General features: G+C 32.4%; 1 protein-coding gene across 3 annotated transcripts; it reads right to left on the bottom strand.

The window, feature by feature from the left end:
- Nucleotides 1–265: 265 nt before the first annotated feature.
- LOC148622792 (transcription factor COE3-like) lies at nucleotides 266–24,476 on the bottom strand. Of its 3 annotated transcripts, XM_088572993.1 has the most exons (16): nucleotides 24,068–24,476; nucleotides 23,608–23,761; nucleotides 23,370–23,433; nucleotides 22,514–22,569; nucleotides 21,555–21,628; nucleotides 20,762–20,830; nucleotides 10,155–10,236; nucleotides 9,024–9,144; nucleotides 8,217–8,288; nucleotides 7,820–7,950; nucleotides 7,475–7,601; nucleotides 4,734–4,822; nucleotides 3,865–4,051; nucleotides 3,511–3,651; nucleotides 2,172–2,374; nucleotides 266–1,875 (listed from the first exon to the last, which is right to left on the bottom strand). In XM_088572993.1, the coding sequence occupies exons 1-16, from the start codon at nucleotides 24,199–24,201 to the stop codon at nucleotides 1,870–1,872; spliced, it is 1,710 nt and encodes a 569-aa protein (XP_088429119.1). In that variant the 5' UTR covers nucleotides 24,202–24,476; the 3' UTR covers nucleotides 266–1,869. The 3 variants fall into 3 exon arrangements, with proteins under 3 accessions (XP_088429119.1, XP_088429120.1, XP_088429121.1); XM_088572994.1 differs by lacking the exon at nucleotides 8,217–8,288; XM_088572995.1 differs by lacking the exon at nucleotides 2,172–2,374 and having other exon boundaries at nucleotides 24,068–24,474.

Raw genomic sequence — 24,476 nt, 5'->3', positions numbered from 1 at the left:
ATCTTTGATAGACTTGTTTCGTCGTGTATTTTAACTGGATAGTCTGTGTGTACAACTTTGATGTCATGGACAACTTTGATAGTCGGTGTTCTATGTATGTGTGTTGCTTCGATAGTCTATGTGGGTAACATGGATAGTCTGTTTCTGTACGCGAGTTACTTTCATAGTCTGGGTTTTATGTGATGATTATTTAGTTATTAAAATTATCAAGGCTGGTTTCGTGAAAGCATTTCTTAGTTACATTTGATGGTAGAAGGAAGAAGTAAACAATATTTAGATTTATTTTTCTCCATAAAAATTTGTAAAGAACACAATGACATGACAATACAGTGACAAAAACCACAAGACCTGAGTATTGTCTTCATGTCTCATGACTCATTAAATGTATGGATATAAAAGTAACGCACAAGACAAGATTTTTCTACAATTCAACTTTAAAATTAATAATATCAACTTGGATCAAATAATCGAATGACCACTGACAGACAAGTTAAGAATGACTGAGGAAGCATCGAAATTCGAGGGAAGCCTCTTTTGTGTAGTTTTAAAAATTGTATCAAAACATAAATATCATTCTTATTCTGAAAGACAATAAGAACAGAGTCAAAATATGTAAGATTACAGGCTTCCTATTGATGAATTTGATATAAACCCCACGAATCATTACTATTGATACCAACTAATAATGTTAACACTGGCCATAAAACTGGTATTGTTTCGAAAAAAAAGTCTCATGAAATGTTTACAGAATAGGCTTAATTAGTAAAGACAAATGGACGGAAACTAGTTCCAGTAGATGAGACATTTTTAAATAATAAGCCATCAGAATGTCTTCCTCAAACGATAAATAGTACTATGGTACTGTGCTACTACAATTCTCGATCAAAATGTTCACAACCACTCACCAAAATCTCACAACAGACAAAAAAGTTAAAATATTCATAACAGTATGCAAAAATCTCTCTGCCATGAGTTTATATCCAAGTTACGGCTTAGATACATAATTAATGTGCAGTTTGTGCCCCAAACAAAAAAAAAAAGAGGCAAACAAACGAGAAAATGAAAACTCATGCAATAAAGCATTTCACATTGCAATTAGTGTTCCATATCAAGGTAAGCGATTTATAAAATCAAATTAATGTGCATAAAGAAACTCACATACTCACAAAAGTCGTGTAACTTGACACAGCAAAACAAAGAGTAACATTAAATGACTAGACTGGCGAAATTGACTTATATATCATCAAATAAATATACACGTAATTTGTTCATAACTTATTATGCACATTTGTATGATCTGCATTAATAATAAACAATTTACTAGCAATTAAAATAAAAATATGAGACTAGCCATGTTCAACAAAAACATACAAAGTAATAAATAAAAAAAACGTAAAATACATTCGAGTATTATTAAAACAATATCACAATATAAAAAATGTAGACAATTGAAATCTACATGCAGCACTGCTCATTATTCACAAATCTTCTTTGCACTATTTTAATCGTACATTTTGCAAAAAGAGACTACCTCCGATTTATGTATAATATGATTCACGTGCATCGTTTATGTAATATTTACATGCATATCGAAACACACTTTTTGTAAATTTGATTTTTCAGTCAATAATTGAAAAAGTTCATGAGCAATAATTCTTTGAGTTTTCTGTAAGGCCATAGGCTCAATAATTATGAGGTCCCCATTGTCACATTGATTTACTTTTTGCCATTTAAGACGATTTTCACCTTCATGTAAATGATTCATACATCACTTTGCTGCTGATATTATCGAACTTCCATATGTCTGTCCATTACATGTAGGTAGTGCGAACGGGTTTACTGCTGAAAATGGTGAGGCTACAATCCCACTCATTCCTGAAAAACAAAATAATTCTCTTTTACTATTTAGTCGCCAAGAGTGTAAATTATTTAAGGAAAGTTGTATCCCACAAATCATGCAAGAAATAAAGAGTTATGTTTAGTAAGCAGGCAGGAATTAGATCAAATGTTATAAAATACAAAAAGTTATCATGCACAACTAAAAACAAACTTATCGTGTCACAGCCAATATGTTCATGTCTCCAAAATGTTTTATTATTTTTTCTATTATAGCTCAGATAAAGCAATAGCTGCAAGTACTTATTCTTTATAGCTATACTATTCATACTAACATTGATGACTGTCTGGGGCCACCCGGTAGTCATTATACTTCCTATCGGAGGACTATACCCAGGCCTCATCACTGGGGCAAAAGCACTTTTCTGTTTGACCGCGTTGATCATATTGGCTGGTGAAAAAGAAAATATCCCTGGTGGACTTGCCTCCTGGAAGCTTGCGTTAGAATGGGGAAGGGAGGGAGATTGTGAAGGTGCAACTAGAAAAACAAAAAAAAGAAGGAACACAAGTTAAAAGGGATCTAACTACAACATCAACACAAAGATTTACAAGACGAGGCATCAATCATCCATATATTCATTATAAAAAACATATGACAACTATGCAAGCAACGACGACAGTAAACTGAATCTAATTATAAAGTGTAGAAATCCCTGTATACAGCATGCTCTGTTAGTCGTTCCTTACAAAGTTCATTTCATTGACATTATTAAATCTTTGTATTTCACAAAATATTGAGATTTGATGAGAATTGAGATATCTGCCAGGACTACTGTGTTAGTGACAAAGTATCGACCCATAACACAATATTTAACCTAAAGTCGTAAATAACATTTCCGTATTAGTTAATGACCAGTGTCATCACGATTCCCGACTGAATTCTATCTAACTAACAAACTTGTTTGCTGGCTAATAAAACACAAAACACAAGGGACCCGGACCATTCTATAATACAATAGCTAATACATTTGTATGCCACAGATAGTGTCGACATTCAAACCAAATAAATTCAAAATAATTTTGTTTGAACAACATTGATAATATTGACCCGGGTTTCTTAATTTATTGAAATGACAATTTACATTTATTGTCAGATTCTTACAAAGTATTTTTACTGCTTCTTGTCCGAAATAGATACCAATATTGAACAGGTAAAATTAATTCTATCATGCTCATTAATCCGCTTTGTTTGTAATATGTTTTCTGTATTTTGATTCTCTGCTCGAATTAACCATGCAACTTTAATTTTGTTATATCTAACTTATTCGTTTTGTTTTAAATGTAAATAAAATATTACCATAAAAGTGTACAATTTTAAGTGTAATTGTGTAAATGTATATAAAAAAGAAATCAAGAGACTTGTTGATGTTATCTCTGTATAAATTTTCAATTGCATGGAAATATTATTTTGTTGTGGCTAAATTTTTAAGGTCTCCCTTTTTACTAAAATTGAAAAGATGATTATTTATATATGATTATTTATATATGATTATTTAAAGTTATTGCACAAGAAAATGAAAAAAAAAAAGATTTCAGTAACATATCATACTTGATTTATAAAATTTATTACACAGCCATTTGGGAAATGAAAAACAGTTTAAATGCTACACCTACCCATATTTCCGAGTCCTCCTGTTGGACCATGATATCCATTCATTGCTGTGGTGCCGTAACTACTGCCATTACTGTGTGGAGTTGAGCCATTAGATGTATAACCTCTGGGAGATACACTTGAGGACTGACCTCGAGAGTAACCTACAATAAAACCAATAAATTTAAGTTGCACTAAAGCTGTGCAAGAATCAGTTCAATTTTTGCTGCTATGCTAAAATCATAATAAATTTAATTCTATGTATTTTTTTAAATCTCATATATATTACCCTTCATGATAAGCTTTTCTTTTATATAAGACTAAGACTTATAACACTGCCTTGAACTAGTACATGCAACATGATCATTTCAGTTTACCTTCTTCCCACTGACTTGTAGGATCCTGTACACTAACAGCTAACTGACCAGTATAAGTGTTGAAACTAGACATGGGAGAACTATTGTTGATAGCAGGAGATCTAGGTGGTGGAAGGATCTGGTTAGGATTCCTAGGCATACTGTACAAAGCTTCAGCCAAGTCAGCAGCACGTTTTAACACTATCTCCTGTACAATGTGAAATAGTTCATTATTTTATGTTGGATAGAGGATAATGGGGTAAGTAGTTTCACTTAGCAAATCCTGTATAATAACTAAACCCTTATAAAATCATTATGTATTCTCACATATTCCAGTGTCTATTCGTACAATAGAATGAATATCATAGAAGATGCCTATAAATGTCGTGTACAAAGGTTATCTCTGTATTTTACATTTGAATCAATTGGATGCTATAAATATTTTTAAATGATCTCAAACATTTTTTTATAAAACAATTTACAAGAAGTTGGGGTCAGTTATTAAGCATCACAGTGACAGTGATCGTCGCCAGTCTCATCACTGTCAAGTAATAACAAACACAAACATTATCATGCATTTTCCTGACTAATAATATTCCAATATTATAAATTGCCAGGAACCAGGCAGCGTTAATGCTGTGTCTATAAATAGTTAATATGTTTCCATTATAGAGATAGGAGACTGATAAACGACACTTTAATGACACGTGCAAAATTGAATTTAAATGGAATAAGCAATTAATTTAATTAATAATTGATTATTAGCCGATTTCAAATACACCAAACCGTCTGTTGTCAATTTGGCAAGTTTCTATATAATTAAATAGAGTAGCTATTCGCCCTTTTATGGAATAAAATATCAATTGTGCCATTCAATACTGTAGACCTACTTTAGGCAATCTTTCAGGGTCTCCTGGGTGCCTAGGTACAAGTTTTAACAATCTTTGGAAGCCATAGTCAATTGTCGGTTCTGTAAGAGCTACAAGAAGATAAAATACAATTAAAAACTTTAAAAAATAATATCTGTCAAATATTTTGGTCGGACAGGGAAATTTAAATATTATATAATGATTTATTCATGAAAAATTGTCTATCTAGTCAAGTGACATCAGCCTGAGTTTAATCCATAATAAAAAAAACGAAGCCTACAATACAAGAAGAGTACGAGAAAAGTATAGGATTGGTAGGTTATTAATCGCTGGTAATAATTTCTAATTTTAATGGTGATCGTGATATATACACTAAAACTTACGAGGTATATATGTTATTTGATTTTAGTCGGTAAAGAATTTATGGTGGATATTTCTCTTAAACTCTTGGAGTCAAAGTAAGATTTAAGGATAAATCTCATGATCTGTCGACTATAGGAATTATTGCGTGTTTTATATTCCAGTAATCAATCTGCAATAATACTCATATTCTAGGAGCCGAATATGATGATATTTTTATTTGTTCTAAATGTTAGGAATCCTTTTCAATATAATTGTAATGTCATCTATCAAAGAAGAAGAAAACAAATGCTCTTTCAATCGCGCAATCAAATTCATATTCGATTGGAAATATGTTCCATTTTCGCTTGAAAGATAATTACGGCTTTTAGCACCTCACAACTCGGTCAAATGAATGGAACATTGATATTCATCTACTGGCTACATTACACGGGATAACGGAGATACAGTGGATAGCATGATTAAAATAGGCAAAGAATTATTTGAATACACCAGTAAACATTTCCGTGTTACTGGAGAAGATCCTGATCATCAAGGCGTTAAAACCTTCAAGTAAATCCATTATCAGTCCGATTTCTCAGAGCCATTTTATCTTGAAATGAAACTTCAGTTAAAGACTATGGACCTTCCATCAGGTTCACATCAACCAATGTCAAATTGATGGATGATCTTTACACCAGTAAAAATTCACTTGTCATTTAAAAACGGAATATTTTATAGCAAATGACAATAAATTAATAACCCATATGGTGATCAGGAGATCCAAGTATTACATACCAACATCAGATAACAGAATGATGAGTTGTTCACACCAACTTCACTACGACAAATACAATAAACATGTGAAATCTCCCTATTACTGAATTTCTTGGAAGCAATTTTTCAAATCGCTACTTTTAATCAATGAATTAGTTTCATGCTTTAAGGGAACACACGTGTAATCTTTTCCAATGGTTAGAACTAATGTATAAAAGCTTTTAAAAGCTGATGAAAATCCATATATCCTTCAGAAGTGTGATCAGATAGAATGGGGGAACAATACTTCCACATTTATTAACCTAATGATAAACATTTAAACTAAAAATGTCAGAAAAAAATGCAACAATTCTGAATAACATACTGTCAAAAACGTATCATTTTCATTATTTATAATTAATTTCATTGTATAAAAAGTTTTACACTTCACATGAAAGTTGCGTTTTAAGAAAGTTTAGAATGCAAAACATATTTTTCGCTTTTTATTTCTTTTCTCTTCTAATTCATTTTTTATCTGAAATTGATATTCGAAATCAAATTTGAAGTTAGCTTATAGCAAAGAGACTATTACGGTGACTTAATGCAAATCTTCCTTTAAAAAAAAACAAAAAACTACTTGATATATACTTGTAAAGTCAACATCAACCCACTCCTATACACCTGTTGCATTCAATATTTTCTCGACACATTCCTATTTAGTCATTGTTTACACATATATGTATAGTCAAATATATCCTTGATATACGCCTGTTAGGTCAAATTGTTTCTTAATTTAGAAACCTATTTAATCAAATATTTCATTGATACATATCAGTATAACCAAATCTTCTCTAAATATACTCCCATAAGGTGAAGTTATCCTTTTTTTAACAAAAAGAATCCAACAAAATAAACAATTGATAACACAGATAAACCTCTCAGATGCAACAGAGCGACACCCACTGAATACAGCCTCTACAAACCAACCTTCCTGGAGTGATATAGTGATACTCACTAGAATATAGCTTCTACAGACCATCTTTCCTAATATAACAAAGCGGCAACTAATATAGATATAACCCGTGCAGGTCCTGGTGTCAAAAGAATAGGCCTGTAGCAGCGCTAAGCTTGTCGTAAAAGGCGACTAAATAGTGCTCAGAACCTTAGCCGGGGGCTAGGGCGCTCTGCCTACAGAGCAACTGGGATGTGTGCCCCAGGTAGTCGAATGGGGTACCCCTGGTGTGTTACATGCTGGGGTTGTCAGGCTATAATACAAAAAAACCTGAACGCAAACCATGGTTGTGCGCCCAGTTGGGAAAGATGCCACGTTCCTCGCACGTTAAAAAAACCCAACTGTGGTATTCTCCCGGAGTAGGAATCATAGGGCTCCGCCACAGGTGGCCAAATTGCCCGACCTTACCCATCCCTCTCTTTTTTAGTGGCAATAAAAATTTTTCGACCCTATTATCCTTGTGTCCCATCCCTTTTTTTTCATTTCATCACCATTTCGTTCATTTTATCATCCATTTCATGTTCATCGTCTGAATATAGCTGAAATATTGCTGCTTGGACATAAAACCACAACAACAATCAATCAATATAGATAGATACAAGCTCTATAAACCAACCTTCTCGGTGTAATAGAGCGACAAATACTAGATACATACCTGTATAGACGAATCGTCCTGGCGCCCCTTTACAGAATTGTTTTGATTTGTATGACAATGTTACTTCCACAACTCCAGGAATGTGTCGTGGTGGTGTTTGTACCCGTATTGCATGTGATGTTATCAACTGTGAAAACCAAAAAAAAAAAAATGTTAAGTAAATCTTAAAACTATCGAATGGACAGCATACGGTATTGATACGAAATAAAACTATGCGAAGAGAGATCACACTTGCAAAAATATATCAAATCTTTGCAATAAAAAACATTTAGAATTTTTTTTTCAAATCGAAAAGAAATTGTGTTAGTTATATGAAAAGTATTAAACTTTGTTTTGAATACTCACCTCACTCCAAACCAGCATAGTGCCAAAGACAACCTGAAGTCCATCAAAAAAGTTGTCACCTATTATGATAACAGTTGTTCCTCCTGACGTCCATCCTTCACTAGGAGATATAGCTTTAATGCATGGAGTAGCTAGAAATATAAATTAACAATTATATACTGCATGGAATTTTTTGGAGGAAACAAAGATACGAAATCAATGGAAGAGGCGTAAAGGAGACACAACAAAACTACAGATGTGCACAAGAAAAAAAGGAGAAGGCAGTGCAAAATAAAACATAAAAAGGTTAAAATACAAAGCAAGATAAAATACTTATTACACAAAATATTAAATCATTTTTTAATAAACGATTCTCTATTTTCATCGAATTGGAAATAAATATGTAATTATTACTTACTAAACATACCCGAGTCCCTTGGGTACCGTGAAAATGCCCTGGTGGAGTAAGGATCGGCCAGTAACCAGGTATCTAAATAAGATGGGTAGTCAATTATTATAAACCGGACGCCTTCGAATTTCTCTAATCATTTATGTTTAATTGGTACAAAAAGGGAACATACGAAATACATGATTGTATTGTTTTAATGATGTAAAATTGTTAAACCCTTGCTATAATATGATGTTTATCTCCTAAAATACATGAAAATGTTTCAGAAATGTGGGTATTGTCTTTATTGACGATAAAACGTTTTACCACTTCTGATTATCACCACAGATGTTCCGAAGTGTTAGCCAGATGGGACCTTCGGAGTTCTATTCTACACAGCTGGTTTCCTAAAGTCAACTCAAACGTTCCGCTTTGTTGTTCTAATTAAAATTATAGTCTTTGATCAGAGAATAATTGTCTTTACAATAACTCAAGCCTTGGTGATAGTAACGTTTGACAAGCAATAATTGAAAATGAAAATTGAATCATTTTGATCAATTTTTGTAACAAAAATGTGAAATAATATCAAACTGAAATGAGTTGATTGTTTCGGTAATGGCATTACTTAATTTTGATGAAACGAAACACGTGAATACATACACCACCGAAAGGTATCTAAAGAGAAACACAACAAAATTAAATCTAATAAAGCAAACAGAAATTATGAAGCAGAAAGACAAAAACAGGAAAGAAAAAAATAGGAAATGAAGTGTGCAATATTCAAGAGTTTCATGAAAAGACATTTTGAAACAAGTGTTTCGCGAAGATGATGTTTACCTCCTTCTGTTGGATCTAACCTCCTGGCCCGTCTTCCATGTTTGGAGTTGTTGTGAACAAACATATTATCTGATACAGCCAGTATAGGTCCATCCAAATTAACTGTCGTACAAACAGCAACCTACAAAAAAATTAATGATTACGAATTAAGACAACATATATATTGTAATATGATCATATTAAAATGTCCATGAAATTCGTCTCTCCCAACCTCGTATCATCGAACAATTTCACATTAAACATCTAGAAAAATTCAAATACTTTTTTTCTCGGGTAACCTTTTTTTCAAAAAGAAAAAAATATTAGTTCTGTGTACCTCATGAATATCGATGTAATGAGATGCAATAACAAGTTAATACTGAGAATTAATGATACTGATATTGGCTTAATTAACCGATACACATCCCGTGTGGCACATCAGTAAACAAATTGTGTTTACTCTTAATACAACGAGAGCTAATTAACGTCACTAACACAAGCATTGTTATCACAATAAGATTTTTATTTGTTTGTATTAAGCTCTAGAAGACATCGTTCTTCAGTAACTGTCACCACTATATAATTCCAAAGGAGATTTGACAAATGACATAAAAATCCCCCTGCGATCTCGACTAACAACCTACCATTATTTTCTCTTAAGCCCAGTCCATTGAAGTTTATAACTTTTCCGTTCAGTAAACGGCCTATACTTAAGCTTATTAGTCCCAATAAGTTTATGCTTAGGATTTTATGAAATGAGAACTCTCTTGTGGAAAATATGTGGAATAGCATTTGCAATACGCCAGGGATTACAGGGTGTATCGTTGAACCATAATGGAGAGCCATCAGTTCATACAAAAACCCTTTTCCATTAATAAAAGCTAAGGATTAACTCGGAGAAATGCCGTCATCGTCTCAATAATCAGTGGAGTTTGACAAGACTAATCTTCTCAGTGGTATTTACAGTAATACCCAACAGAAACTTTATGATGTTCTTTTTGTTGTATACAAATTATAATTTGATAATAATTTCTCTAAAATGTCATTCCAAAGGCGATTTAGTTAAATCTTTGTGTAATATTGACCAACTACATCAAAGTTTATTTGGTTTGGTTTGTTCATAAACAACGGAAGTAGTATTTCTGTAAGTACCTGAAACCGTCGCATGTCTCTTGGATTTCCTGCATTCTTCAGACAATTTTGATTGCACTTCATAAAGAATTTCAGGAAGAATCTGCAAATATTAAAAAAAATCCTTGTCATTTTTACGCCATAGTAATAATAAAAAAACTGTTTAATATATATGTATATATATAAACGTCTCAGAATGTGACGACTCTATTCACTACACTGCTCCATCGGAACAAAATTGATAGGGGGAAGATAGTATAAACTTGTAGAAGGCTCAGAAAAATTCCCAATGATGATAGAACTGTCAAATTTGCGATAAAGCAAGTTCGCGGGACTCGAACTCGTACCGCTGTGACATCTATGGCAACACCGCCTGCACCCTAGACCACTCGGCCAGCTAGGCTATATAAAAATATAGCTTTCGCTGGCCGGGTCATTCATCCTCGTAGGATTAATCTAGGGCTGTAACTTAGTACACTATGGTAGTACGGGACAGTTCTAACACACACAGATATATATATAACAGGTATTTCTGTATTCATAAACCATGAACCAACTTGACCAGTAATGGTTTTCTGTACACTATGAACTGGATTTGCCAGTTATGTTTTTAGGGGTACGAACACCATAAACTGGCTTTACCTGCGCTGATTTTCTGTGTATATATACCTTGAATTTACTGTGCTAGTGCTGATGCTCAATACCTCAGTATCTGTGTACTTTGTCAGTACTGTTTTTTTTGTGTGCGAATTAACACCATAAACTGACTTTGCTGGTTTTCTATACACCATGACCTCTCTGATATTTTATTAATTAGGATGACGTATAATAAAACAACCTTTTCGGTTATGAATATTGCACGGGAAAATCAATTTGTTTAATGATAAAAATCAACAACTGGAATTCATAAACAATAAAGCCTTTTTATGAGATGGCAACTCGTCCAGAATTCATTTTCTATGCAGTCAATATTCAAGTTAATAACATTGAAAGCAACAAAAGCCTGACAAATATCAACGAACAAAAGGATGGGGAAATAAAGAGAACACACCCTATGACTTTCTTTATACAGAGTAATAACAGAACCAAGGACTTTAACTACATAGTCTATAGAATCATTATAATTGGCATTTGCATACAATCGTGAGCTTGGTACAGACCTACCGGACCTGCCTTAGTTCCAAATGTTCCCAAATTAATTCAGTGCATATTTTAACTGTAAAAAATGCCGTCCAAGACCATCAGGAGATCGACAATAATAATGTTTGAAAATTGTGTAAAGTAGAAACAAATATATCAAATATCTTCCTAGGCTTGAAGCAACAAAAGTTAAAACTCACACGAAAGGACAACAAATCCTGTAATATAGTATATTTCTTTTTTATGCATGGAACCATTAGTTAGAATTAGATTTGCTGTTAGGTGTTTAATGTAATCTGTTTAAGTAAGGTATCAAGATTGGACCAGAACATCCAAGTCTGTCATATATTTTTATCCACTTCTTTTTTCACTACTCTGGTGAACACAAATTCAGATAAGACAAAAGAAATAACAACAAAACGTACAATAATAGAGTAACAAAGTAAAACATTAAATAAACTAAATATGTTTTCAGTATTAATAATTCAAAGTGAAGACTTAAAAGCAGAATTTATTGAAAAGCCATTTAAAAATTGTTCACCTATCGATGAGCAAGCCATCGATCGCCTAGAAACTGATTTCTAGCATGGATAGTTTTGATTGACGTCCCAGTAATGTTGCAGCCGCCCAATTTATGCCGATCGGAAATAGTTTACATCTGTGATTATTTAATGATATTTGGTTTTAAGTGAGTCCGGAAATGTTTCGGATATCAGAGGTTACTGAATGAGTTAGGTGGAAAATCGATTTAAACAAGTATTTCCTATTGTCGGAAGTGGTATACGACGTGAAACAATGGCGGGAATTGATGCCAGGAAGAATCCGTTACAATGATATTTAATTTTAACCAACATGAAGTCAGAAACAACAAAGAACGTCGGGATGAAATAGCGAGAATCGAGGACTGTGTAGCAGAATTTTCCAATAAAAAAACGCCGTTGTGTGTAGTCAAAGGTTGCTCAAAGCCATGTAGAAGTTCTCTTTCTTAAATACAAACTTGTACCCTAAAACTGTGAATATCTATACAATTGATACAATGGATCACGCATTTGTCAGTGGTCTTAATTGTTCCAATTGAAGGCAAAAGAATATGGAGAAAATGTCGGTTTATTATTTCCGTCTGCCTATTGACATTTTATCAAGCATACAGATCAACTTAATATTGATACCAGTTGATTAGTTGAATGATGTAAATTTCGCTAAATGAATAATTTTCCTCAAGAGACTGAAAATTGCATCACGAACTTTGGCCGAAAGGGTGATTCTGTTTAACACAAAGCGGACACAATCTAACACCTTGATAGTCAACGGAAAATATAGTTTGAACCAAAGTTAATTTATAACTTAGTAATATAATATTTTATATTCATTTTTGCTTGTTTCTTCAGGATGGAGCGAAGTTAACTCCAGCATATTCACATTGATGATCTAACAGGATTATTCGATAATGATAAATCATAACATAAGACTAAAGTAGTGGCGCTCAATTTAGGTTTGCCAGTGAAAAGCAAGGAAAATAAACAAATTGTCTTTCTTTTTACAATTTATAAGAAATGAAGAAAATGTTTTCGGATTTATCTTAATTTTGCAAACATTTTCATGTGAAACACAAAATATCCTTCCTAAGTTCATCCACATTGTTCCGTCTTAGTGCTTTACACTGTCTTTTGATGGAACAGTAATTCTATATTTTTTTTACTATTGGAGGCACAATCGCAAATAAAGAAACTAAGAAATGTAAAGTATGGAAAAAGGTAGACCCCCCCTCAGGATGACACGATGTGTCACAGGTGATCACTGTCATCATCAGATAACAATCTTACGTCTTTATGTAAGCAATAAGCCCTGTTTACTCTACCGTTTGTCAGAATTGAACCTGTCCCTTTAATCGACAGTCAAGTCAATTAAGCACCATAACACTAATTATACTCTCTGTCTATAAATATAAGTGCATCTCTTTAGGGTCCTATTTAGATAATTTACTAAGCTGGTTTCGCTGACAAGTCTAGAATTCCCGTGGAGAGCAATTCGTCATGAATTGAACATTGGTAAAGAGAGAGAGGTTAAATAGTAACTAAATGTTTTATCTGCCGTTTGCTCTATTTAATAATACGCACACAAGGGAACAGTTTGTCGGTTTAAAATATATTGCATTATAAAGCTCTCTCGTCAACGTTTAACTCGCTTTATTTTTAACTTGATGAGCTTGTTAGACATAAGAACATATGCTGCCATGTAATAATATAAGACTCGGCCGGCATAAGACTAAAGACCTTAGTTTACTATCAAAAGCTATAAAACGTATTATAAAGTAAGTGAAGAATTACTACATACATACTTTCAACGGTCATGATAAAAGCGAGAATCACCCTATTCTAAAATCATAATTTTAATTCTAATTCTTTACTGATGTTAAAACTATATCATGGAGTAAATTGTATATCATATATGATAATACAAACAAGTGTACAACTGTACACAATACAAAAATAGTAAAAATCATACAACAGATCTTATGCAAATATCAATGTACGAAAATTATAAACAAGTAATATATATACTTTTATATATATATTTTTATATATTTTGCTTCCTGAATAAATTTGCAAATTGATTTTAATTTGAGATTTTTACTATTTAAATATAGCTTCTTAATGTATAATAGCATTATGTTTACTGGTCAATCTCGAGTTTGTTGGTCAAAGTTTTAAGAAAAGGCATCTTTTTTTTCACGGAATTAGCACATTGCTTATTGTAATTTTGACTAGTCAATTGACAACAGGAACTGTAATTATCTAGAGACATGATCTTTTCACTCAAGAGTTTGATCTGAATGCACAATTTCTTCTGTAATTGTTCCAGATTTTCTAGGAAGCCATTGGGAGTTTTCTTCCTAATTAGTTATTATTTTTTTCAGCACTGCAAGTTGGATTTCTATAGGCTGCAATTGGATCTATTTTCAGAATTTCATTTAAAACTTTATTTAACGCCATAGCGTATTATAAAAAAGACTATCGATTTCCAATGTTTTATAACTGTATACACATACTAAGTTATTTAATACCGTTTCCTAGACCATAAACGGGCAACGGGCAATATCTAAATACCTTCAACACGTTGTGAGCATTTCTGAATCGAAGCAGAAGATGATTGTATTAACGTTGATAATAAAGGAGTCACAGAAGTACACACGGTGGGTCAAAATTCAAAACAATAGTAGCCGTCCAATACAATAAATGGTAATTAAGGAGAAATCCTAAAACAGTTATGTGAAAAATGAATGCCATTTACGCTTTTCAATTACTGCGTTCATCTGATAGGCGAAAAGACCCCATCTGCACCCGAACAGACGATACAATAAATTCTGTCATTCGCGCGCAAATTCCTGATGGCGACTGCTGAGCTTGGTGATCAGCAAAGGAATCGAAGTCTTAATCACATTAGCGAGACAAAATGAGGAAAATGATTAATGCTGGTCACCAAATGAAATTCAGTCCATTAGATGAAAAGACCTGAAATGTCCCGAAGTGTGATCTTTTACTTAGCCGATAAAGCTTTGAGAAGAAACACTGATCCGTATAAAATAAGTCTGATGTATAATACTTTTTATGACAGAACGAAACAGGTATTAAATCAAACATCCAAGACATAACCAACAACAAATATCATCTATACTACAGACTGAAACAAAGCCCATCAATCAAAAGATTTATTGCAAATATTGAAAGTTTCATAAAAATATAACTTTCTGATCCCCTTATAGTTACACATTAACTTACAACCGCATCCTCAAGATCCAAAATTCCAAAACAGTTAGGACCACAACGCTCATCTCGAATCTCATTCGTTTTGTTGTATTTTTTTTTTTGCAATACCATGTCTGTTCGTTTTTCCTGTTTTAAACCGCCTGATATTTTCAGAAAACCATTTTTTGACACTTTAATTTTTGGAAGGCAACCAAAAGTCATGGAAACTGATTTTTTTCCCATCATGATACTCTGACTACAGATTTTATGATGAATTAAATACTAGTACATAAAATATCTATTTTTACGGATCTCCATAATGAAAAAAATTGAAATATGAATACTTTCTGTAAATATTGGGAGAAAAACCTTTTTTCCGTGTCTGTGCGGGTTAATATAGCAATTTTTCCACAAACAAGCATAGAATATTTTATACAGTGGCGAATCTATTGTGTGCACCCCAAACATAATAACTGTCCCGAAATTTCTAGAAACGACGGCTTCGCCCAGGAATACATCCGCATTTTTATGCTGTCGTATAAACACTAGAATACCAGATATGGTTTTAGAATACTTAGTTCCACTTTGAATATATTTTTGATACTGATGATTTACTAAGAATTATTGATTTAGTTGCTGTATCAGGCATCATCATTATTAATTCTATTTGAAGAGCCCTTTTCCTGAAAATAATTGCAACATTTCACATGAATATTTTATAAATTTCAGTCCAGAACTGAATATGTATTATAAAAAGCAATAGTGTAAAATAAGCAACGTTAAAAGTGTTAATCCTTGTCTTTCACGATTCTGCAAATCGTTAAATTATTAAAGAACGAATATCGTCATTTGGCAAATGCAATTAACTTTTCCACCATGCGATAGTTTCTAAGATAGAATTCGTATCAGTTTCAGACCAGGTTTCTGTAACGGTAGCTTATTCACTGCCATGTGACCGTAAATTTTATTGTGTATTCCCATTATAAAAATAAGTTGATGAAAACAGAAACCGTGATATAATATCATACCATTAATTGTGAAGAGGTTGATTCTATCAACTTGTCACCTGTCCTGAATTTCAAAATCAATAATCCATTATGAAATTCTTGAGAAGTCACTCGCCAGAAACAAGTGAAATTATCTTAAAGATACAAAAACGAACCGCCTTGTTTGTTAAAACTAATACGTTTTTTCTCAATAGAAGATTAATACATTTATACAGGTCTATATTTCCGATGAACAAGGCAGTTCGTCCCGTCTGCTTAACAGAACTTATGCAAATATCCTTCTAATAAACATTTATTAGAATAGCGATTTAGGCATTTAAAGTTCCCACTGGAGACTCTTGTCCAAATATATTTGAATATTCTCCCTAATAGGATAACAGTTCTCCTGATAATGCAAACTTGTCGAGATCACCATGAATATTCAAGAGTAGGGTTCCCAAGAGGTCTCCTTGTTAAACTAATCCAGAAAATAAAATTAGCATCTGATGCGTGGGAGCCCTTTCTGATACCGTACTCCAATACAAACAGAATAGTCCTTTGGGACCATATATAACTTTCTAATCTAGTGCGAAAACGGTTTACTTACATGAAGAAAGAACAACTTATTATTTAACTAGGAGCTCCCTAGAGGGGATTGTTTATCAGATCCGGTACAACGCACGTTACAGGCATTTGTAATGTCACGAATAGAAAGTAGATGTTGATATTTGTGTTATGATTCGATTTTTTCATAGAAAAAGCAATACACATTATTTACAACATTTTTTGAAGTTAAAATTATAGATGGAGTTGTATGTAATACTATGAATAGAAATAATTGTTAAACGAGTAATTCCCTTTAAATAGAAAATCCTAGATCAATTTCTTGGATATACACGTTTGTATAATAAGATATGCATGTATCGACTAAAACCTAAATCAGAATTCAAGGTCAGATTTTTATGAATTATTATTATTTTTATTTGAATATTTTGTATTGCACGACCTTTGTATTTCTTTATTTTATTTTAAAAATTAAAGCTCTGTAAAAATGATGAATAAGAAATCATTTCACTCATTTTAAAGGAGATGTTGATTGATTTCGATTTTTTAGCAGATCGGAATTGTGGTAAACTTAAATTACAAAGAAGGCTGTGTGAAGTTGACATTTTTTTTCTTTTCTTTCGGAAAATAACATTCTATAAGAAACGTTACATAGCGTGATGTAAAAATGGAAAAATTGTGTCTAAACAATGTTTAAGACCCTTAAACCTCGGTTTTCTTTTTATGAAAATAACAAGTGGATTTTCTACGTACCAACAACAAAATTTGCATTCCAATGAGCATGTCGATAATATTTATCCGTCAAGGGTTTTCTTTTATTATATTACTATGCAGAAAAAAATGCAGAAGACGAACAGTCCTTTTGTCGGTTAGTATCATTGTTGTAATATTGTCAGATCTAATTTGTCGGTTATTTCACTCCAGTCAAGCTTGGTCACAGCGCTGAAACTTTCTGGCTTCCATTTAAGTACTTATAAATTAGCTCGATGAAAGACATGCCGGGCTATAAACGATCTTACTGCCAGAAAATAGAACTCCATGAACCGGACAATAAAATTATTCCCTTTTCGATAAACAGTGAATGTTCATTTTTGTCAATTAAGATGACACTGTTCTTAGTAATCTAATTTTACGGCTATTACAGATGATGCAAAACTGATTCAAGCTGAGGGCTGTATGGCTATCACACTGAATTACAAACAAAACGTATATTTTATTGTCGACCGTAAATATTTTTTATTCACGCGTATTTTATATCATTTTAAAAGCTAAAATATAGTCATTTTTGTTTTTCAAAGGCCTTTATTACGAGAAATATTAGTAGTCAACACACACATAACAGTGGAAAGACACATCTTCTGATATAAAACTCATTGCTTTGGGCAAATGTAACTTTTTTATTGATTAAAATAATACTGTTATACTAACTGGAAATCATTTGCTTCAAATTTCATCCATGTCATTAAGACAGTAGAAAAAATGACCTCATGTATCATTCGGAAAACGATCTTTTTATCAGAAATCAAAACAATAAAATTGTTATCTCTGAAAGAGTCTGAATGAAAACTTGTCTTAATGAAGGTTTAAATGCCTTAGAGTCAGGACGAGAATTTTCAAGCTAAGAGTTTTCATTTGTTTTGATGCCCTTAATCACGTAAGAAATGAATTAAAACTGAGCCACATCTAGATAAAACAAAGAGACACCAGAGATCTTGACAAAGTGCAAGAGATAGCATGCTGCCATCAGAACGACTCAGACAATATAATTCCTTTATATTGTTGATATCAGCCATCACGTTCTATAGTAATGTTGTTACGGTTTGAGCCTGATGGCAGCAGAACAAGATCAATGTCATTTACCTCTCTGTGTAATTTGACAGAGTACTGAAATTCATTTACAAAAACAAAGAGTTTGGTCCATGCACCGCTACAAGTAATATTGCAATCTTTTTGCATGTTTTCCTTATTACAAGGATTACTTAGATAAAGGAATTTTCGTATTTTGTGAAAAAAAAATGAGAAAACGTTTTGCAAAACATCGGATTTTTACTCGTATAATTGGTCCTTAATTAAAATAATGAAATAAATATTATATGAAATTAAATTTACACTGAGAGTAAATAGTTGATTATATACGTGTGAAGCAGTTTCGTGAGCCAGATGTCAATACTGAACTGAACAATAAAGCCAAGACTATAAATGACTTTCGCCTTATGCTCACTCACACCTATTTATCGATGAGTTTAGCTTGCAGTTAAGTATAACAGACCCGTCAAATATTTCATTAACAGAATTACAACACACAGAGAGGAAACAACGATCAGTCCACCCCGGGGAATAACCATATCTATGCCTACAATTTCTATCATGCCCCGGAATCCATTTGCACAATAGAGAACTATAAAAGATTCATAACTAATTCATTTTCAATTCACTAGAATTGATAACACTCAGATATGCTCATCCGTGATACACAATGATGCTGTACTGGTTCGCCTTTATATGATGTGTACACTTCTGATCAAGCCGCTATATTGTATAATAGATGGTCCAGATACAGTCTAAATTTTCTGATTAAAATGTGTATTAAGGATTCGCAAACATGACATTTATTAAATTACCTTTTCAATTAAAAGTTTTGTCAGAACAAAATCAGCGATGTCAAAAATTAATGTTGTAATACTTGAATGTGGGCAATGATGTGAAGAAAAAATCAGAAAAAAATATATGGTCTGTGCACTTTCGGAAAAAAATATTAAACTTCTTAATACAAGAGATCTTTTTGAAAACATCAAAGTAGCCACATTAGGCTAAAATCATTTGATAAGCTAAGTGAAAATAATTGTACAGTTTTCAACAATACTCATATTGATATCAATCATGTTTATACAGGTTTGAGAACTCCTTTTGGGTATATGCAACTGTAGCACAATAAACGGCTGAAGTGCCAAGCATGACACATATCCCCCATTTCTAATGGAACGGCTGAAGTGTTGCGCCAAGCATGACACACATCCCCCATTTCTAATGGAACGGCTGAAGTGTTGCGCCAAGCATGACACACATCCCCCATTTCTAATGGAACGGCTGAAGTGTTGCGCCAAGCATGACACACATCCCCCATTTCTAATGGAACGGCTGAAGTGTTGCGCCAAGCATGACACACATCCCCCATTTCTAATGGAACGGCTGAAGTGTTGCGCCAAGCATGACACACATCCCCCACCTTCTATGCGGTAAAGCTATAGTTTCAACTTTTCATTTTAAATTGAATTGTAAAGGTACGTTTACATATACAGTTTTACAGTTTATAAATTTCCAATTATAAGGATTAGTATAAAAATAGCACTCAGGAATTAGCACAACTTTTCTAAAATAATAAATTTAAAAAAAAAAATAAAAATAGGAAAATCGTAATCTTCTTTCAATATGAAAGTGACATCTGTATGTTTAAAAAAATGATAACTTTAGTTGTTAATAACAAGCTACTGAACTGGGATGATTGTATTAACCCCGTAAATACCCGGATTAACTCGGGAGTTATAGATGGCGATACAAACTCATCAAAATGCATCGATCTGTTGTTTCATGACAGTGTAAAATGGATCGTAAATTATTTCTTAATAATCTCTTATCGCATTATGAATGCATAGACCATAGAATATAGTGCCGAGACTAATATTCAGAGAGAAGCATTAAGATTGTATCGCGCTCTCTTTCTGCATCGCTTCGTGAAGTCTTTCAAACTTATAAAACATTGACAAGTCGGTGTCTTTTAAAGCAAGAACAAATCGACTCTTAATGACAAGCTAACAATTATCAACTGATCAATAAATAATTTTGTTTTTAAGCATTTAAAACAAATTTAATTGCTTTTAGAAATTGGTTCAGAGATGTTTGAAACTTAATTTTAAAGAAAACTTATTTTTTTACCAACTGACTTTCCGATCACAATTTTAAGAATTAGGGATATTTATTATAACAGAATCTCGATATTTAAGCAATGAATAAATGAAGTATACAAGTTTATAAGATCATCAAAATCATGACATGCATGTTCTCGGTAAACTGGAAATTATATATAAGAAATTAATTCAGATAAAGTCGCTAATTTATTATTACTTACATTATGATAATAATAGAAAAAAACATCACATAAAACAATACAACATAAACACCAAAGATGACTAACCTATCTATGATTACAGGGTCTGAAGGGGTTTCATTACGGTTTCCACAACTCTTCTTATCACAACAACGACTGAAAATTAAAACAGTATAATTTAGGACTTCTTTAGAACAACAATACTACAGCGGAAAGACATTGGGATATAAATAAAATAGTTGACTCCAGAATCTGCTATTTACAAAACAGCTTTATAGTCATATTTCGAATAATTGCAAAATATATGGTACTGTAATACTTAACATATTTTTGAAAATATTGTTATAACCGAGTGTCATAGACGCATGTGTTTATTTCATAACCTCATGTATGAAATGTAAATATTCTAACGTATCTCTTAAGAGTTCTTTAATTATAAGAACAAATGAAATAGATATCGCGTTGCCGCCAGCAGTGGGTTCATTGTTAACCCACAGATGGGTACTCAGGGAGGTGGTACAGTAGATAAAGAGTCACAAAAATCTTCTGATTAAACTCTAATTGTCGGTACTATGTAATAAATGGATGGTTAATTACTTCTCAAGATTTACACGTGCTTTAATTTCTATCCGTGACAATCACAGTTTGATCCACACCATTTCTTAACAGTATCTAAACGAACCCTGTCGAGATAGCAAGTCCCTCCTTGTCAGATCATAACATGTTAATTCATTGTAATATAAATTAATTTGGAACTGTTTTGACAGCCCAATAATAAAATAAAAATTTAAAACTTCTTCCCGGAAGTGGTCAATATAATATTATTCGCACCCCCAAAACTATCCCAATATATTTAAGTAGAAATTAAGAATGTACACACCTGCACATAACTTCATGTGTCAGCAAAACCCGACACATTTCAGGATTTTTATCCTGACCTTCATAAATGATTGCCTAAAATTAAAAAAAACAAAACTTAAATTATGACAATTCTCCATTTGCTTCAATCTTAGAAAGCCTTAAATGTGACAGATTCTTAAAATTCATTTTTTCTGGAGAAGAAATCGACAATATTTTATTCATTGCATAGTTTGGTAGACGACATCTTATTTCAGAACGCTGTCAGAATAAAAAATTAATGTTAGATTGGTGCGAATAGCCGAGGTGATTGAGAGGAATAATCGGCACTCAATAAAAAGTATAAAGATTTTGTGGCAATTAATTGATTTGAGGACCAATATCTTGCCATTTGGTAATCAAGCTGGTTATATCTATCACGTTCTACCGCTGAATTAGTTCCGTCAAATTGGGCCTGTAGTTATGTTCAAATGGATGGATTGTGTGAACTCGGCACGCGCTCGCTACTAGTAATAGTCAGAATTAAACAATTGTTTGGAATTTCATTTACATCCTTAACAAAGTCGCGTCTTTATTGCCATATGTTCCGAAATTACCAGAATACAAAACAGAAATGTCTCGTATCGAACCAAAGTGATTAAATTATTGTTCATAGTGATCAATTAACTAGGGTCATCATCATTAAATTTTTGGACAAACAGTAAAATTAAGAATGAGACGTTTTTATCAGTAGGTCAACTATATTTCCATTTATACAGATTAACCCTGCAAATCAACTCTGAAATATAATTATGATTTATAATCGTGAATAATGTGTCCAAGTGAGGAAATAGAAATGAAAAATAAGTTAAAATAAAACAAATATTTGCAATGTCATTGAAAATCGATTGATACTGTCCATTATACAAGAACAGTAAATAAAATAAAGGGAACTTCTCGTAAGGCTTGTGCTTAATTGGTGTATTAAGATAAAAATCTCACCTGCTTTGAGACAGAGTCAATGAGTCGGACATACAGGTCTTGCTCTTGTCTGACGCCTAAAATTAAGAGAGATTTCTCAATAACAACAACAAAAATGTTACATACATATCCATTTGATAAAAAACACGGATAATAGATAAAAAGTCACAAAGCAGCTATATACTATTTTCTATTTAAACAGAAATATTATTCATTTAATATGCTATTAAATAAACAAGCAAAATTACGACTGATTTAAAATTCTGCAAAAGCTAGAGCCATGGCTTTTCCATCGACCACATATGGAACAGCTAAAATATATCAACTCTGCCTTTTAAGATGGAACGTCGATATTTATAAATATTTTATACCTTCCACATGTTTTCCGAACAATTTTCAATATACCACATGTTATTCTGTCTGTGGCATGAAATATTTTAATAACGGTTCAAATAACTGTAAGGATGAAATAATTTGCATGTTTAGTTTTAATTAGAGAAAGACTAAGAAAAGATATAAATTGCCTTTACTGATTTTTATTTCAACACACTCATTTTCCCTCAAAATATAATCTTGCGGTATAAAGTAAAATAGAGATACAATGTCAATAATTCTACAATGAAAATTAACTGCACGCAATAATGGTTAAAAAATTTTATTTTCATCGAACTGATTTTCACACAGAGAAGAATTTGTCATCAAAGCTATCTTCGACGGATAATCATTTTTATTTCAATTTTATTATTTTTGTCAAAACAAATTTACTAATTTAAATTTTATTAGTTCTCCTTTTTAGTAGTATTTTTTTAGTAAAATTCGGAAGCGATAATCGTTAAAAAATGCTCAATAGAAAACTTACAATACAAAATAGACTTACCGGTAGAGTATAGTAATTGTAGTCTATAATGAATCCCATTGTTTGTTTTCTGTCCTTCGAATTCCTGGAAAATAATGTAAATAATGTAAATAAAAAAAATAAAATAGTAATTTAAATTCCGTTAAATGTTGCAAACTTCACAAATTAACACAGAATATTAGTGAATTCTAATTATTTGGTATTGCGAAATAAGATTGAAATTGTACAAAATTGTGAGAAAAAATATATGGAAACTTACTTGTTCTTTTTCAACGAAGTCTATAAAAGCAGTTCTTTCTACTTCTATGGGTTGTCCTTGCCTGTCATATAGTGCCAAAACAAAATGGAAGAAATTGCTTTTCCGTAAATTACTGGGAGGCTGTTTCTCAAAGTGAGCTCTGCCAAACCCAACGCTGCAAATATATATTGATAGTTAAGTTCCTATGGGGCAACATCTAGAGAAAAGTAACAAGAAGAGTCCTAGGAGAATTTTGGCAATTTCTTGCAACATTCAGTACTGGGAATAGAAGCATTATAATGACGGATAACTTAACACCCTCTTGGGCTTTTCATGTAATAGTTAAATTTTCTCATTGTCATTTGCTGTAAAACTATCTCATACATTTTCAATATTAATTAAGATGGAAAAATTAATTGTAACAAAGATAGAAAATTAAAATCGTAACAAAATTAAAAATTAACAAAGAATAATAAAGTACCTTGAAGTTTGATCTACGACTGTGGGCTGCATCCAGTTTCTGACGGGGTTACTTTGGCTGGCGGGGTGCGGTTCTTCCTTCATCGGGCCGTTGACTAAATTATTTGATGGAGCGGTCTCGGACACTCCGTACATGAAATCCTTTCGTCAAAAATTATATGTTGTCATAATATTATACGTTTGTTTCCGTTTTTTTTAATCACAATATACACATTTATTTTGTAAAAACTACAAAATATATATTTAACATCCAGATAAAAAGTGGCAGAATATTTTTGGTGATCATGAAGTAAAAGGTAATGTTATTGTTTACACTGGTTGACGTCTCACTCGGGTTATGGTACAAACTCTCTCGGGTACGGCTTTTGTTGCTTTCCTGTGTATGGTGTAACTACCGTGTCCCCAAGGAT

This window comes from Perna viridis, chromosome 3 (assembly GCF_037379345.1).
Source record: "Perna viridis isolate PV_CMFRI_1.1 ecotype Kerala chromosome 3, ASM3737934v1, whole genome shotgun sequence".
Taxonomy (NCBI): domain Eukaryota; kingdom Metazoa; phylum Mollusca; class Bivalvia; order Mytilida; family Mytilidae; genus Perna; species Perna viridis.
The sequence above is the reverse complement of the archived record's forward strand: the minus strand, read 5'-3'. Positions and strand labels throughout refer to the sequence as shown.

Excerpts from the sequence above, each read along its gene's own strand:
- LOC148622792 (XM_088572993.1), bottom strand. The coding sequence starts at position 24,201 with ATGTACGGAGTGTCCGAGACCGCTCCATCAAATAATTTAGTCAACGGC. Across the intron at positions 21,629-22,513 it reads TTGACTCTGTCTCAAAGCAG|GCAATCATTTATGAAGGTCA; the intron begins GTGAGATTTTTA and ends TTTTAATTTTAG. Across the intron at positions 4,052-4,733 it reads ACCCTGAAAGATTGCCTAAA|GAGATAGTGTTAAAACGTGC; the intron begins GTAGGTCTACAG and ends CACATTGTACAG.